Source organism: Phalacrocorax carbo, chromosome 1 (assembly GCF_963921805.1).
Source record: "Phalacrocorax carbo chromosome 1, bPhaCar2.1, whole genome shotgun sequence".
Classification (NCBI taxonomy): domain Eukaryota; kingdom Metazoa; phylum Chordata; class Aves; order Suliformes; family Phalacrocoracidae; genus Phalacrocorax; species Phalacrocorax carbo.
In genome coordinates this window covers 210,159,724-210,173,739 of record NC_087513.1, presented here as the reverse complement: position 1 = coordinate 210,173,739, position 14,016 = coordinate 210,159,724, and the positions used below count along the sequence as shown (strand labels likewise).

General features: G+C 44.0%; 1 protein-coding gene across 2 annotated transcripts; it reads left to right on the top strand.

Annotated features, from left to right (window-relative positions):
* Positions 1-1,402: 1,402 nt before the first annotated feature.
* CCDC90B (coiled-coil domain containing 90B) lies at positions 1,403-13,894 on the top strand. Of its 2 annotated transcripts, none has more exons than XM_064441424.1 (9): positions 1,403-1,559; positions 3,711-3,784; positions 6,444-6,547; positions 9,383-9,484; positions 10,144-10,185; positions 10,265-10,336; positions 10,420-10,473; positions 11,241-11,355; positions 12,521-13,894. In XM_064441424.1, exons 3-9 carry the CDS (start codon positions 6,527-6,529, stop codon positions 12,574-12,576), a joined length of 462 nt encoding a protein of 153 aa, XP_064297494.1. In that variant the 5' UTR covers positions 1,403-1,559; positions 3,711-3,784; positions 6,444-6,526; the 3' UTR covers positions 12,577-13,894. The 2 variants fall into 2 exon arrangements, with proteins under 2 accessions (XP_064297494.1, XP_064297493.1); XM_064441423.1 differs by having other exon boundaries at positions 3,711-3,830.
* The last annotated feature ends 122 nt before the right edge of the window (positions 13,895-14,016 follow it).

The following is a 14,016-nucleotide window of genomic DNA, read 5'->3' as shown; positions in this document are numbered from 1 at the left end:
ATTCTGAGGCTGTGAAATCTGCATTTTGCTCTGATAGGGGGTAAAATGAAAACAGGTTGCAGCTGTAAAACTTCAGAGTTCAAAATCATGAGGATCCAGAGTTACAGTTTCATCTTTCAGAACTTGAGCTCTGAATTGCTCTGAATTCTGTATAGCCTGTTTTAGGCTTTGTCTCTGAACTCTGCCTGCCCAGAAATCATTCTGTCCTGAAGCCAAACAACGTCAGGGCTCTTACAAGGAAAGCCTTTGACAAGCTCTTGTGCTTGGCTAGATTAAAAAAAATACATTACTCAAACTTTGGTTTAAACACTCTCTGAGGAAGGCTCAAAACACCAGGCACACCTTCCTTGAGTCCCATGTACCATGTACCATGTACCCATGTACCATGCTCCATCAGGCTGACAACATACACAAGCGACTCAGCTGGCCCCAAGGCTGCCTAGCTGCTGCTCCACAGCACAGCACAGATAAAGCCACCGCACCTTCATGAGTTGTTTCAGCCAGATCCCTTACCACACACCTCCCCAGGGTACACACACTGTCCTGTAGCAACATGAGGTGTCCCTTATTCTAATTTGCAGCACAAGAACCAGGATGTTGCGCCAGGAGAGGTTTAGTTTGCATATTAGGAAAAATTTCTTTACTGAAACCGCAGTCAGGCATTAGAACAGGCTGCCCAGAGAGGTGGTGGAGCCACCAGCCCTGGAGGCGTTCAAAACATGTAGATGTGGCACTTTGGGACAAGGTTCAGGAGGCCTGGGGGTGCTGGGTTGATGGCTCGACTTGATCCAAGAGGTCTTTTCCAACCTTAATGATCCTATGGTTCTATGTTTTTCCATTTCTGCGCAGTGTCTGAACACTGCCTGTCTCTGAGCCCTTGGACCAGCCCACCAACACAGGCCTCTCTCTGGATAGCCCATCTCTGTACATTTTCCAAGCAAGACCAGTCTGCAGACTTTGTTTCCTATCTCCTCCTCTACCTGCCGTGTTCTGTGGGTGTTTTAACCCTGCCTGTTCATCCCGGCTCTCAACAGGCATCAACACCTTTTACACATGCTGTAGCGCCAGAGGCCAGGCCGCTCGCTGCCATCACTGGCCTAAAACCTCAACCAACCCAGACTTATATGCTACAGATCAGCCCCTTGAGCACCACCACGCCTTGGCCAAGCTATGAGGCACGCCTGTGGTCTGAAGCAGCCGGGCTGCGGGCAGCAACGTGAGATTATAAACGGCGAGGAAAGACACGGGACAGCTCTCTGAGGGACCAACACGGCGCCGCCGCCGAACCGCCTGCTCGGCAGAAGCGCCGCCTGCGCATGCGCCACGGCCGCCGTAGCACCTCCCCACCGCCCCCGGGGGACTACGCTACCCAGCGAGCCCCGCGGCGCCCGTCCGGAAGGGGCGGGTGCGGCGCATGCGCAGTGGGGGCAGCGGGTGGTGGCGGGCCGCTATGAGGGGCGCTCGGCGTGCGGCTGCTATCCTCACCTCGGGCGGTGGGGCCAGCTGGGGCCCGGCTCTGCTTTCGGCCCAGCCCCTGCTCCCTCCGGCCGCTCGGAGAGGTGAGAGGCGCCGGAGGGCCGTACTTGGCCCCCTGTTGGGGCGGCTGCCTGGGAGTGGTCGTGGGGGCCTGTCCCTGGGCGGTGGGTGAGGGAGCACCGTGGGCCTCCCTTTGGGGCTGTGGCAGGTCCGAGACAAGGGCGTGCTCTGTGGGCAGGAGCAGCCGGTTCGGCAGGTGATGGGGGCTGGCAGAGGGTGTGAGGCGGAAGGGGCGGGGGGTATTAGCCAAGGGGTGCAGAAAGTCAGCACGAAAGGGTGCCTCAGGTACGGCTTGTGCAAGCTTCAGTGAGTTTTGAGGACGCATTTGGGCTGAGCTGTGTGTTGAAGCTGATGCAAGGGTCTAGAGAACAAGGGTGCTGGGGAGCAGTTGAGGGAGCTGGGGGTGTTTAGTCTGGAGAAGAGGAGGCTGAGGGGAGACCTTCTCGCTCTCTACAACTACCTGAAAGGAGGCTGCAGTGAGGTGGGTGTTGGTCTCTTCTCCCAAGTAACAAGTGATAGGATGAGAGGAAACGGCCTCAAGCTGCATCGGGAGGTTTAGATTGGATATTAGGAAAAATTTCTCTACTGAAAGAGTGGTCAGGCATTGGAAGAGGCTGCCCAGAGAGGTGGTAGAGTCACCATCTCTGGAGGTATTTAAAAGTCATGTAGACATGGCACTTCAGGGCATGGTTTAGGAGGCCTGGGGGTGTTGGATTGGCAGTTGGACTTGATCTGAGAGGTCTTTTCCAACCTTAATGATTCTATGATTTAGTGGTGCACTTAGCAGTGCCAGGTGAACAGTTGGACTTGATGATCCTAGAGGTCTTTTCCAACCTAAACGATTCGGTTATTGAGTCAATAGCAGAGTGAAGCGATAGGAAAAAGAGCAGCATGTCTAGGCAACCAAAAGCTTTGTGCTGTAATATCAGCTTTTCTGACTGAATGTCTCTACGATATATATGTTCAATCCATTAAAAAAAAAAGTGCTAATGCATTTAGAGGACAAAGAGCTGCATGTTTAAAAGCTGTTATGGCTCAGTGAAAAGAATATTTTATTCCGCAGTGAAGTTTAGAGTTGTTTTAAATTATTTGTATGTAGTATTCAGCATTCATGCACTTAAACATAAATCTTTTTGTCTTAAATCTTATACAAACTTGTTTTGGATGCTACAGCTGGTTTAGTAACAGTCACTTCGTTAGAGTAGGTATAAGGTAACTTGTAACTGGATTTATCTAGCAGTGGCACAATACAACTTTAATAATAAACATTTGTTTAAATGATATAAAGCTTTTGAGTCAAGGTCTAGATAAGATACAGAACAACATTTTGCTTAAGGCAGAGAGCCAGCAGTGAGAAAGGTTTCAAATAAGCATGGATTTAGAAGTAACAGGGCTTTTTAGATAACAAAGAGTCTATCAGAATAGAATCTGTAATGTGTAAGGGCCCACAAAGATAAGATGAAGGGGAAAATATACTTCAAATAAAGCAGGAGAAGCAGTGAGACATCTTGTGGGAAGGCATTCACATAATAAATAGGGAGGATCTTTAACTAATACCTATCTCTGAGGTATTAGGTGCAAACATTGTATCACTTTGTTTCCCAGTTACTTTCCTGGTGAACCAATATATTCATTCTGAACATTAGATTTGCTTCACTTGCTGAAATAAAAAATCTGTAGCTTTAACTTTACACATGGCACTCTCCTTGCTGGAAAGGATAGATCACTATCACTAGAAGAAAGTGTAAAAAGAATGTGATTGAGGGATTCTGTGAAGAACCAAATGAATTATGTAAGCTGTAAGCAGCAGAAATTGGCAGTGTGTTAGAACTGCTGATGTTTTAAAAATAGGAAAGTTATATCAGTGATATTTCTCAAATATTACAATAGAACTGGTTGGGGTGCTTTATTTTTGGTGTATCAGGATGCTTGTCTGTTGCAGAGCCTCCTAGTTATACAAATGTAATTAAGATTGATATGAGTCCTAGTAAATATAGATTTCCTATGGAAAAGGGATTGATGGTTTCTGGTGTGTGCTGTAGCCAAGCTGTCAAAAGGACCCAGCTTTTTGTTGCAACTTCCATGCAGCTTTGCTATGATGAAAGAAATTAAAGTTGGCCTATTGTGTGATAAACTAATGAGTTTAAGTTTAAAGCACATGTTTTCACTTCCAGGTTTTGCTGCCACGCTCATTAGGAAGTCGTATGATGTCAGAAGAGTTGAAATCACTCCCCTGGAGCAGAGGAAGGTAACTTTTGATACTCATGCTTTAGTGCAGGATCTGGAAGCCCATGGTAAGTGATATCTGATAAGTAATTAAAAGGAAAACTTTTAGTTTAAGTACTAAAACTTTTAATGCCATTAATTTTCCCAGAGTACCAATACTTTGTGTTATAAACTGTTTTGGCAGCCTCTTGAGGAGGTTGGTGAAGGAGGGACGTCTTCCTGCTGAGGAATAAATACAGTTCAAAACTGTTATCGTTACTTTACATCTAAAGAACTGTTTTGTTGCAAAAATGAAGTTTTAATAGATGCTTCTTCTACTAGCCTGTTAACAGTAACTTCAGGTTTTTCCTAACTAGAAATATTTGCAGCAGCATGGTGCTGTGATACATTCTTAATACCTGCACTTTTATTTTGTGAGTGTGGCTGTCTGAGGTCAGGTGAAAGGTCATCCAGCCCTGGGTCCTGTCTCCTGACAGCAGCTGAGTCAGTGCCCTCAGAAGTGTGTTGAAAAGGGGCAGATGTACAGTAGGATGTGTCACATACTTTCTAAGCCTCCAGTTGTTTTCACCCTGAAGGTATTTTGGGTCAGGTGTGAGTTTTAGTAACCTTCAGTGGAAATGTTTTCACAAGCTTATTCAGTCCCTGAGCCACCGTAAAGTGATTAGTACCCAAAACATCCTTTTTTTTTAATGGAGTTTCAGACATCTGCTCCTTTTGTTTATGCAGAATCTGGCTTCTACAGGGCTAATCTGTTGCACACTCGGCCCTCTTTTGGGAAGGGGGAAGGAGGAGCATTTGATCTCTTGTGTCATTTGTGATTATGTAAATTCCTGTCATGTTCCCCCATCGTTCTTTCCAAACAGAAGAGTCCTAGCATGTTGAATTTTAACTTCAGCAGTAGCCTTTCCATACTTCTGATCGTTCATGATGCCCTTCTGTAAACCTTTTCCACTTCTATCGCATCCTGTTTCATAGGGGAGGGAACGGAGCTGCTGGCGCTCTTTGACAGCTGAATGTCCCATGGATTTGGATGGTGACGTAATGTTGCATCTGTCCTTTTCCTAGTCATTCCTAAGGGTTTGGTCTGCTTTGTTGATCCCTACTAAGCACTGAATTGATATCCTCATCAGACTAGCAACTACTTTTTAAAATCCCAAGATCTTCCTCCTGAGTGACAGTTGGAGCTTTATCCAATCTGAGGACAGGATTTTTTCCACTATTTGGGTTTAATGATGATATGTTTATAGTTAGAAGACTCCTAGTAGTTCACTAATGATGTTTGATTTTTCGTGCGTGTCAGACTTGTCAGCCTGTTCCCTACATCTCTTCTGGATCTGTTTTTAAACACTGGCATTGTATTTGCCATTTCCTAGTCCTCAGGTAACCAAGGTAGGCTGTCAGGTGTTACTTGTCCTCAGTACTAACTCCGCTATTTCTTGAGTTCCTTCAGAACTGGTGGGGTGAAGTCTGTCTGGTGCTGGTACGCTGTGGTGTTACTCAGTTTAATATGTTCTGTAACTTCTACAAATACTAGAGTGCCGCAGTGAGAGGGCTCTACAGGTAAAACCTACAAGCATCACAGATGTGAGGGGGGCACTTAGTTTTTCTCAAACTTGCTGCAGGCAGTTTTCAGGCTTCATTCTCTTGCATATATGAATTTCTCCATATTTTTTAAACTTCCATGCAACAAGGGTAGTTCCTGCTGTAGCGGAAGAAAAAAAATAATGAATTGGCAAAAACCTAAGTCTGAAAATTCAGAGGAACTGAAGCAGTGCTATCACACCTCTTAGTGGAAGGAAACTGTCACAAAGCACGTATAGCTTTTTTTTAGTAATGCAAACCAGCGGTGCAGCTTGACAGTGCCAGTATTTTAGAAGGGAGAAGTGGCATATTTCTCTACATAATTTGCCCTGAAAGCATTTTTCAACAAAAAGTTAATTGATCCCACTTTATAAAACGGGTCAATTGAAATACGACACATCAGTGAGACTGCCGGAAGTAAGTCCTTAGGGCCAAAGCTCTCAGCTCTAGACCAGATACAGCAAAAATGACAGCTGAGGTTTGGGGTTTTTTCCACTGTTCACTCTACGTCATCTTTAACGCTTCAAAATTGCACCCAGCTACAGACAAAGTGTAATTTTTATCATCAGAAAGCAAAAATCCCAGTTTGAATTCATTCTGCAGGCGGTGGATGCAGTAGTTTTAAAATGTTTTGCATGCGTTTGTTTCCGTGCTGAACAATTTCAATATATGCAGGCTGACTTTTTAACTTTATTATTCTATAGGATGCATGCTTTGTAGCTCCAGGTAAGTCTGGTTTTAACAGAACTTGTCAAAGTTCATTATAAAGTCAAATTTTGCTGAATTATTTTTGTAACGCATGAGCAGATAAACAACGTATATAAATCTTGTCCTCCTGTCAGCTGCATGCGTAGACTATTTCAGTATATGAAAAATTACTGTGCTTCAGGTTTTTGCAGCATTAAGTCCGTGTTTCTTCTAGTTAAAAGTCACAGTGACTGGCTCCTTGCTGACAGCTCCCAGTCACTATGCGACTTCCCATCTGCTGCTGTACCAATGTACAGCACTTGAGTGTCCCTAGTTTATTATGTACCTCTTGCTCTTCTCTTCGTCCAGCTTTCTAATACAACCTGAACTGTCATCCTTCAACTGTCTTCTAGGCTTTGGGAAGGAGCAAGCGGAGACCATCGTATCGGCATTAATAACCCTGTCGAATGTCAGCTTAGACACGGTCTATAAGGACATGGTTACCCAGGCTCAGCAGGTAAACAGTGATCTGTGGTGTCCGTATGCAGCGCTGTGTAACCATAACGGCTCGTTTTTGTGTATTTAAAAGACAAGTGAGCAATTCTGTATGGAACTATAGACACTTCACTGAGAGGTTTTCCTAAGTTTCAAGGTGGTATTAAGAATAGTAATATCTTACACGTTTCATCTCACAGGAGTGTTTTCCAAATGCAACCACAACATATAAATGTAATGCAGAGGTTGCTTCATTTGCTGCTGAAAAGTGCTGTGGTGCACCCAGACTTTTAATGGTGCTTCACAATGGCTGAGAGCAAAAGAGAGACTCAAGGAGGCGTTCACGGGTGTAACAAGAACACCTGAAATAGCAGAAAACTGTCAGTGTTTTTACTGAACTGGAGTAAATATGTCCGTTCTGTTCTGAGATAAGGTGTGTTTGTCCTATTTTCCTATTCATAAACTACCATTAAAACTATTTCATGATTTTACTCTCCATTTCAGTCTCTAAAGCTACATCTATAGTAAAAGCTAAACATGGCGAGGGTGTGAGCACAAACACTGTGGCAGGGTTGTCCAGAGCCACTGGTTCCATTTTGACCTGCGCCAGCTCTTGGTAGCCCTGACCTGGGCACCGTTTGTGTGAAAGTATAGGGCCAGGAACTGTTCCCATGAGGCGGGGTGTTCAGAGCTGCCCCGGTTTAGGGGGAAGAGATTTTAGCCGTCTGGATATAATCTGTGGTGTGTTGTGTGCCCTCGGGGACAGAAGCGGGCTCTGAATTACTTGGTATAAACCTGGCTGTTGGTGCTGGCCAGGTCAGCACCAGAGCCTGTGCCCAGTGAAGCATTGAGGTGTCTCCCTGGCTTAGATGTTGAGGTTATTGTTTGTGGACACGTGTGGAGGCGGTGAATCAGTGAAGCAGCATGGCTGGCTAGTCTGTTCATAGTCGAGGCGGTGACAGGCTTCATTTTAACGAACTGCCAAAATAAAAAGAACTTCAGGGTGTTTTTGTAGGCTAGATGTTGGGGCCAGGATAATAAAGCCCTGATGCACAGTCATGGCTTTAATAATTACTCAGGAAGGCTGTGCAAGCTGCAATTACGTGCCGTTCTTCTTCAATGAGTTAATGCAATTAAGCATTCATTGCTATTTTATTTAAACTGCTGAGCCTTACTTCGAACAGACTTTTCTTACTGGCATTTATTCTTAATAAAAGTTATCTAACTTTTTTTCTATGAATCTCAGAAGACAAGAACTTGTGTCACTCTGTTCTTTTTCATCAAAATGGAAACCTTTCTTTCTGGAGATCCTGTTTAACGTAAAAAAGTTAGCATGGGAAATATCACCTGCATGGAATCGCACTAGGCAGGAGCGCTGGTTTTATAGTCAGTGTTGGGGATGGATGTTTTAAGATGGGATGAGGAAAATTATCCTCCTCGGTGTAAATGGGACTGAAGTTCTCCCAGGAATTGTAAGAACTTCGTTGTGTTCAATGAAGTAAAGTCAGACTTCAGTGGAAGTTGGGTCAGGGCATGTTTTAAGGAATGGAAGAATTCAACATAGGATCTGAGACATCCCGTTTGTTTGCAGTCTGAATGAGAGCTCTTTGTTTTGCTGGCTTTCAGCATTAAAAGCTTTAAAAGCAGAATCCCACAGAGGTGTGATGAAAGATAAGGCATCTTCTGTGCTAAATAGCAGGGTAACTTCCATATGCTAGCTAAAGGAGTATCACTTTTGAGATTCTAAAATACGAAGTATCTTCCTTTATTTTCTTTTTTTTTCACTCTGTAGTTCACAAATAGCAGTTGAAGTCTGAGCTTGTCAATCCAAGCAGCAGGAAGGATTTTTTTACTGCTTTCCAGCAATGTTTTACTAGTGTGCCTCACGCTTTTAGCGCTGAAAGGGCACTGTGATACTCATATTATTAAGTCTTCAGCTTTTGATGACTCTGGGCAAGAAATGGAAGTGCTTACTTGGGAACTGGATCAAACCAAAAATTAATCGTCCCGCTCTACTCAGCGCTTGTCAGGCCACACCTGGAGCACTGTGTACAGTTCTGGTCCCCGCTGTACACAAAGGATGTGGACAGGCTGGAAGGGGTCCAGAGAAGGGCCACCAAGATGACCAAAGGACTGGGAAGCTGCCATAGGCTGGGAGAGCTGGGTTTGTTCAGCCTTGAGAAAAGGAGGCTTAGAGGGGATCTCATCACCATGTACCAGTACTTATGGGGCAGCTACAAAGAAGATGGAGACTCCCTTTTTACAAGGAGTCCCATGGAGAGGACAAGGGGGAATGGACACAAGTTGCTCTTGGGGAGATTCCAACTGGACACGAGAGAGAAATTTTTCACAGTGAGGACAGTCACCATTGGAATAATCTCCCCAGGGAAGTGGTTGACTCGGCCACATTGGACACCTTCAAGAGTTGTCTGGACAGGGTGCTGGGCCATCTTGTCTAGACTGGGCTCTTCCTAGAAGGGTTGGACTAGATGATCCCTGAGGTCCCTTCCAACCTGGGATTCTGTAATGCTCCATAGTTCATTGAAAGTGGAAGTGAATGAAGGACTAACCTGTAGTTTTGGATCCATTTCACAGCTACTCGGGCTGATACCTCTGGATTTTTTGCTTAAATTCAGAGTAGTGTATTAAAGCAACAGAAAAAGCATAAAGCCAAAATCTCTTGAGGCTTTCAGACAAATCGCAGCTATAAAATTCTGTCACTTTCTTGTTGGAGAGTCTCCCCATTTTTGCACTCTGCAGTAGCTAATTCCATAATTTGAGACCTAAAAATCTGCACGTTCCTTTACTTAGAACAAATCATGCAACTTAATCAATGCCGTGTTTGATTGTTTTGAAGGAAATAACTTTACAGCAGATAATGGCGCATTTGGACTCCATTCGAAAAGATATGGTCATCCTGGAGAAAAGTGAATTTGCAAACTTGAGAGCGGAGAATGAGGTACTAATATTTGTAATTAAGCAGTTAAATTGTAATATATGTTGCATTATACCTGTTGTGCATTTTTGTGGAAGAAAACATGAATGTAAATGTAATTATGGATGCTTTTATCAGTGAAGTGTTTGTAGATTACAGCTTCTGTGATTGCATAAAAATATATTTCATGTGATAAGTCTTGCTCAGTTCTTCTGTAAAGAAAGAAAAAAATCTACACATATAGAATCCTCTTTTGTATTTTTATTTAAGGGGGTTCTGGTAGAGTCTTGTCACCATTAGCTGTACAGTGCAGGGAGAGTAGTCAGCCGTTTCTTTGCAGCGACTTAAACTGGTGATTGAGACACGTTTCGCTTCTGTGTGACAGCATTTTGGTATTTTTCTGCTGTCTTTAGTCTCAGAATAACAGGATCATTACAAAATTATTCTAAAATTATTACATTATTACAAAATAATCCCTTTATTTTGAGCAAAATTCCCAGCACATTATATATGGCTGCACAGATGGAACACACTGGTTAGGATATTTAATCAAGAACAAATTGCCCCATTGGGAGAAAAACAGAAGAATGATTGCGTCATGCGGCAGTAACGCTCACATGACTGATTAACTTCGTCAGCAGTTTTCTGAATTTGTAATATGTTTTTTTCTCCTCTCCACTTAGAAAATGAAAATCGAATTAGATCAAGTTAAACAGCAGCTAATGGTAAGTAAAGAGCAAGTACCTAGACACTCCTATTAGGGAAAGCAAGTAGTTATTTTCATAATCTTTATTTGCTTTAAAGAATGAAACCGGTAAAATCCGAGCTGACAGCAAGCTAGACATAAACCTGGAAAGGAGCAGAGTGACGGATATGGTAAGCTGGCCTACGAAGATACCCGTAGTAGTTCTGCATCTTGTTTTCTGTTACTATGATTGTAACTTATCTTTTATCCACAGTTCACAGATCAGGAGAGGAAACTGATGGAAGCAACTACAGAGTTTCATAAAAAAGTAAGTATTGAACAAAGCTCATTTTATACTGAGCAGGACAGAGTTACATGGCGGGTGTGAGGTGAACCCCAAACTTTGTGAAAGTGAATGGATCTTGGAACACGAAAAGCAGAAGGCCAGGCTGCATCGCTCACGTCTGTTGCCGAGGTGTGGGATTTGCGGTGAGCGCCGCTCAGGCAGGAGGCGTGCAGCGCGCTCTCTCGCTTCCTGAGGACTGTACGTGCAGGCGGTTACAGGCGGGGTGTGCGCTGTCCTGCCGCCCTTCCCCGCACTAACAGATGCACTGGCAGCTGTACCGGGGGTGGCTCGGGTGCCTGCTGCCCAGCGGGCATTTCAAGGGCTGGAAGTCCTCCGAGCTGCTAGCAGGTGCTGAAGTCTGAGAGGCTGGAGACGGACGTGTCCCGCCTTCAGCATCTCCTCCCTCCTCTGGATATGGCTTGCGAATGCTTAAACCTTTGTTTTGCAAAAACTTCGGGATGCTGTCTCTGCACTGTAGAGTGCCTTCTTCAGGAGGCACTGGCATATCAGGGACAAAATCTGTGTGATCTGAGTTTTCTCTTTTTCTGTCTCCCTCTTTAATATTTTTCCTGCATTGTGTTAAATGCCGGTCTGTGTCTTCTAAGGTCTCTCACCCGTTAGGTATTTTACTTCAATGATAGGTTGGAAATTTGTTTCTCTTGTTGCTGGTAGCATGGTGGTGTTTGGCTTTGCAAAGCTGAAAGGGCTAGAGATCACTGTCAAATACGTGCTATTTTTTCATGTTTCAGGATTCAAGTACCAACAGTGTTATCTCAGAAATCAGTAACAAAATTGACACTGAAATAGCTTCCTTAAAAACACTCATGGAATCAAATAAACTCGACACAATACGCTATTTGGCAGGTATGTGATAGGCAAGGAGGTGAGTACCAGTATTGTGTTGTGGATGTATCAGGTTTTGCTCAAGGATACATGCTGGATTAATTCAAGAAGTCACTTGTGTAACAGCAGGTACCTGGGACCTGGGGGGACAGGTTCCTCCCCAGCTGAAAGAAGCATGTCAGAGAACACAGAAGAGGTGGGGACATGTAGGCACTGCTGTGGTTGGACTAGGACTAGGACTGGGACTGCACCCGGAACTGGGATTAGGAGGAACACGGACATGATCTTTTAAATTTTTTTTTAAAGAATAGGAAAGAAGCCTAAATACCTTGTCTAGTCTGACAGTGCCTCCGCTTGCTGCAGGGCAGGCGTTTATGTGGCACTGTCGCTCCAAGAGTTCTCCTGAGCTTATTTAAGTTACCCTGAAAGTTTGCTGATACTCGGGACTAGTCTGAGAGCAACCAGTTCTGCCCCCGCTCAGTCCCCCGCGGACACAATACTGGTGCTTTCCCCGGCCACGCAGAACAAATTGCAGCCTGATTTAAGATTGTCTTCTCAGTATGCACATAACCAGTGACGTTTTTATTGGATCGGAGCTGGATAAAAAGAGCAATGCGTTACATTTGGAAGTGAGAACAAGTTCAAAGGGAACCACAATTGGCTTTATTCTAACACTAATTGAAACAGCAGTGTAACGCACCTGAAGGACAGCTCATCAGGCTTCGGGGGTGCTGCCGAGATTCCCCGAAGTTGTGTCAGATACATGCATTGTTAGTTCCTTGTTGTTTTGTTCAGTGGGAAATCATTTTAATTACGCCTAATGCGAGACCCAATACGGCCATCTCTCCTGTAAGACCATTTCCAACAGGTGGGTGACGATAGTGGAAGTGACCGTAGCCTGCCGTAGTTACTCAGGCGTGTCCCTGAAAACGCAGTTCCCCAGGCTGCTGCACTTGACCTCCCACCTCACCACCTGGGCAGTGCCACAGTGCAGGATGTTGCCTCCAAGGCCAGTCGTTGTCTTCTAGAATTATTCTGTCACACCTGCAGCAATTCAGGAAGCTTAGGAAGCTCCGCTCTACTGCTGTTATTGCTCTTCCTGCTGTTTGCAGTTAACTTCCTGTATGTAGAAGTGATACAATTTAGCATTCAGCTAAATATTTCCTTTTCTTTTTTCTCTTAACAGCTTCAGTATTTACTTGCTTGGCAATAGCACTGGGATTTTACAGGTTCTGGAAATAGATTGAAATGGAGTGACTGCACCAAATACAGATGGAGGAAAGGCCACCTGGACAACGTCAGTTAGACATTCATGTTTGCCCTGTAGATAACCTTGGTACCCTTCTGGTTTGGTATTCTTACTGTGTGCTAAAGGTGTTTTTCTGTCTATGTAACACTAAAGATAAAAAGAATTGGGGGGAAGGGGACAAGTAGTAATATTTCGTTGTCCCCTACTGAATACTGTATTTATTTCAAAGGACTTCTTATGCTAAATGAGAAAGTGTTTCCTAATGTGTTTTAGAATTAATTTTGTTTTCTTTTGGAATATTCTCAAGGGAACATTCTCACTCTCAGCTCCTCACAAAATGGAAATGTTGGATATGTCCTTGAAATGGAAATACTGTTCCCAAGTTAGTGCTAATGCCAGATTCCAGCGGATCTACTCTGATCCAAGTCAGTTAAGCTTAAATGTAGGATCTGGATTTTTGCTTTCAGTCTGTTCCTCTCTTTTCTGTCGGATTGAAGCATGGCCCTTTGGGGTTTTTTATTTATATATAAACACACACTCCAAGGCCTTTACTAAAAAATTCTTGTTGAAAACTGGTTTACATAAACTTAATCTTACGTAAACTAAAATGTCTCCACAGATTGATTTTTTTTTTATATATTTTTTTTGGTGTCTTTTGCAACTTCCATAACCCCAGAGGTCAACAGAACAGGAGAACTTCTCTGGCTTTGCCTCTCCAAGGGGAAATGCCTCCCCTCTCAGCACCTGCATACAGCCCTGGGGCAGATAAGTGCTCTTAACTCCTCCCTTCAAGGAGTGCAGAGTATTTCCAGTAAACCCTCACATATCCTCTGGGCAGAGGATCTGGCCTGTAACATGGAAATACTCAGCACCTCTGTGGTGCCAGTGTGGTGGTGGTTGTCCTCCTCCCGTCTTTGCGCTCCTCGGGGCTGTTGTCTAATCCCATGGGACGCACGGACACCCCTAACGCCTGGCGAAGCCCCTCTGTCTTCTGCAAGGACTGACCAACCCCTGTCGCAGAGATGGGGTGCAGCAGGTGGATGACTTCCAAACAGAAGCAGCTGCACCAGTGCTTGGTTTGATTCTTTTAATAAGACAATAATTTTTAAAAAATCCTTGCTGGGTTAAACTTTCAAGAGTAGGCCCTCTATGGGCTAAGGAGTGTGTAGTATGATTAGCGACACTTTTTTTTATTGCAGCTTTATTCTGTTTACAATTGAACTTGCTTGTATACTGCCAATTATTATAATCTGTGCATTAAGCTATTTATTATCTTCATTTAAGAAAATAAAATTAATTTCTTTTATTTGCTATTTGACTATCTGAGAGACTTGAATAGAGATTACCAGGCTGTAAAAAGGTGGGCTCTACAGCAGGCGCAGTGCTACTGGAGTGGGAGCTGAGGCTGCTTTTTCTGTTGTTTGTCAAATAGG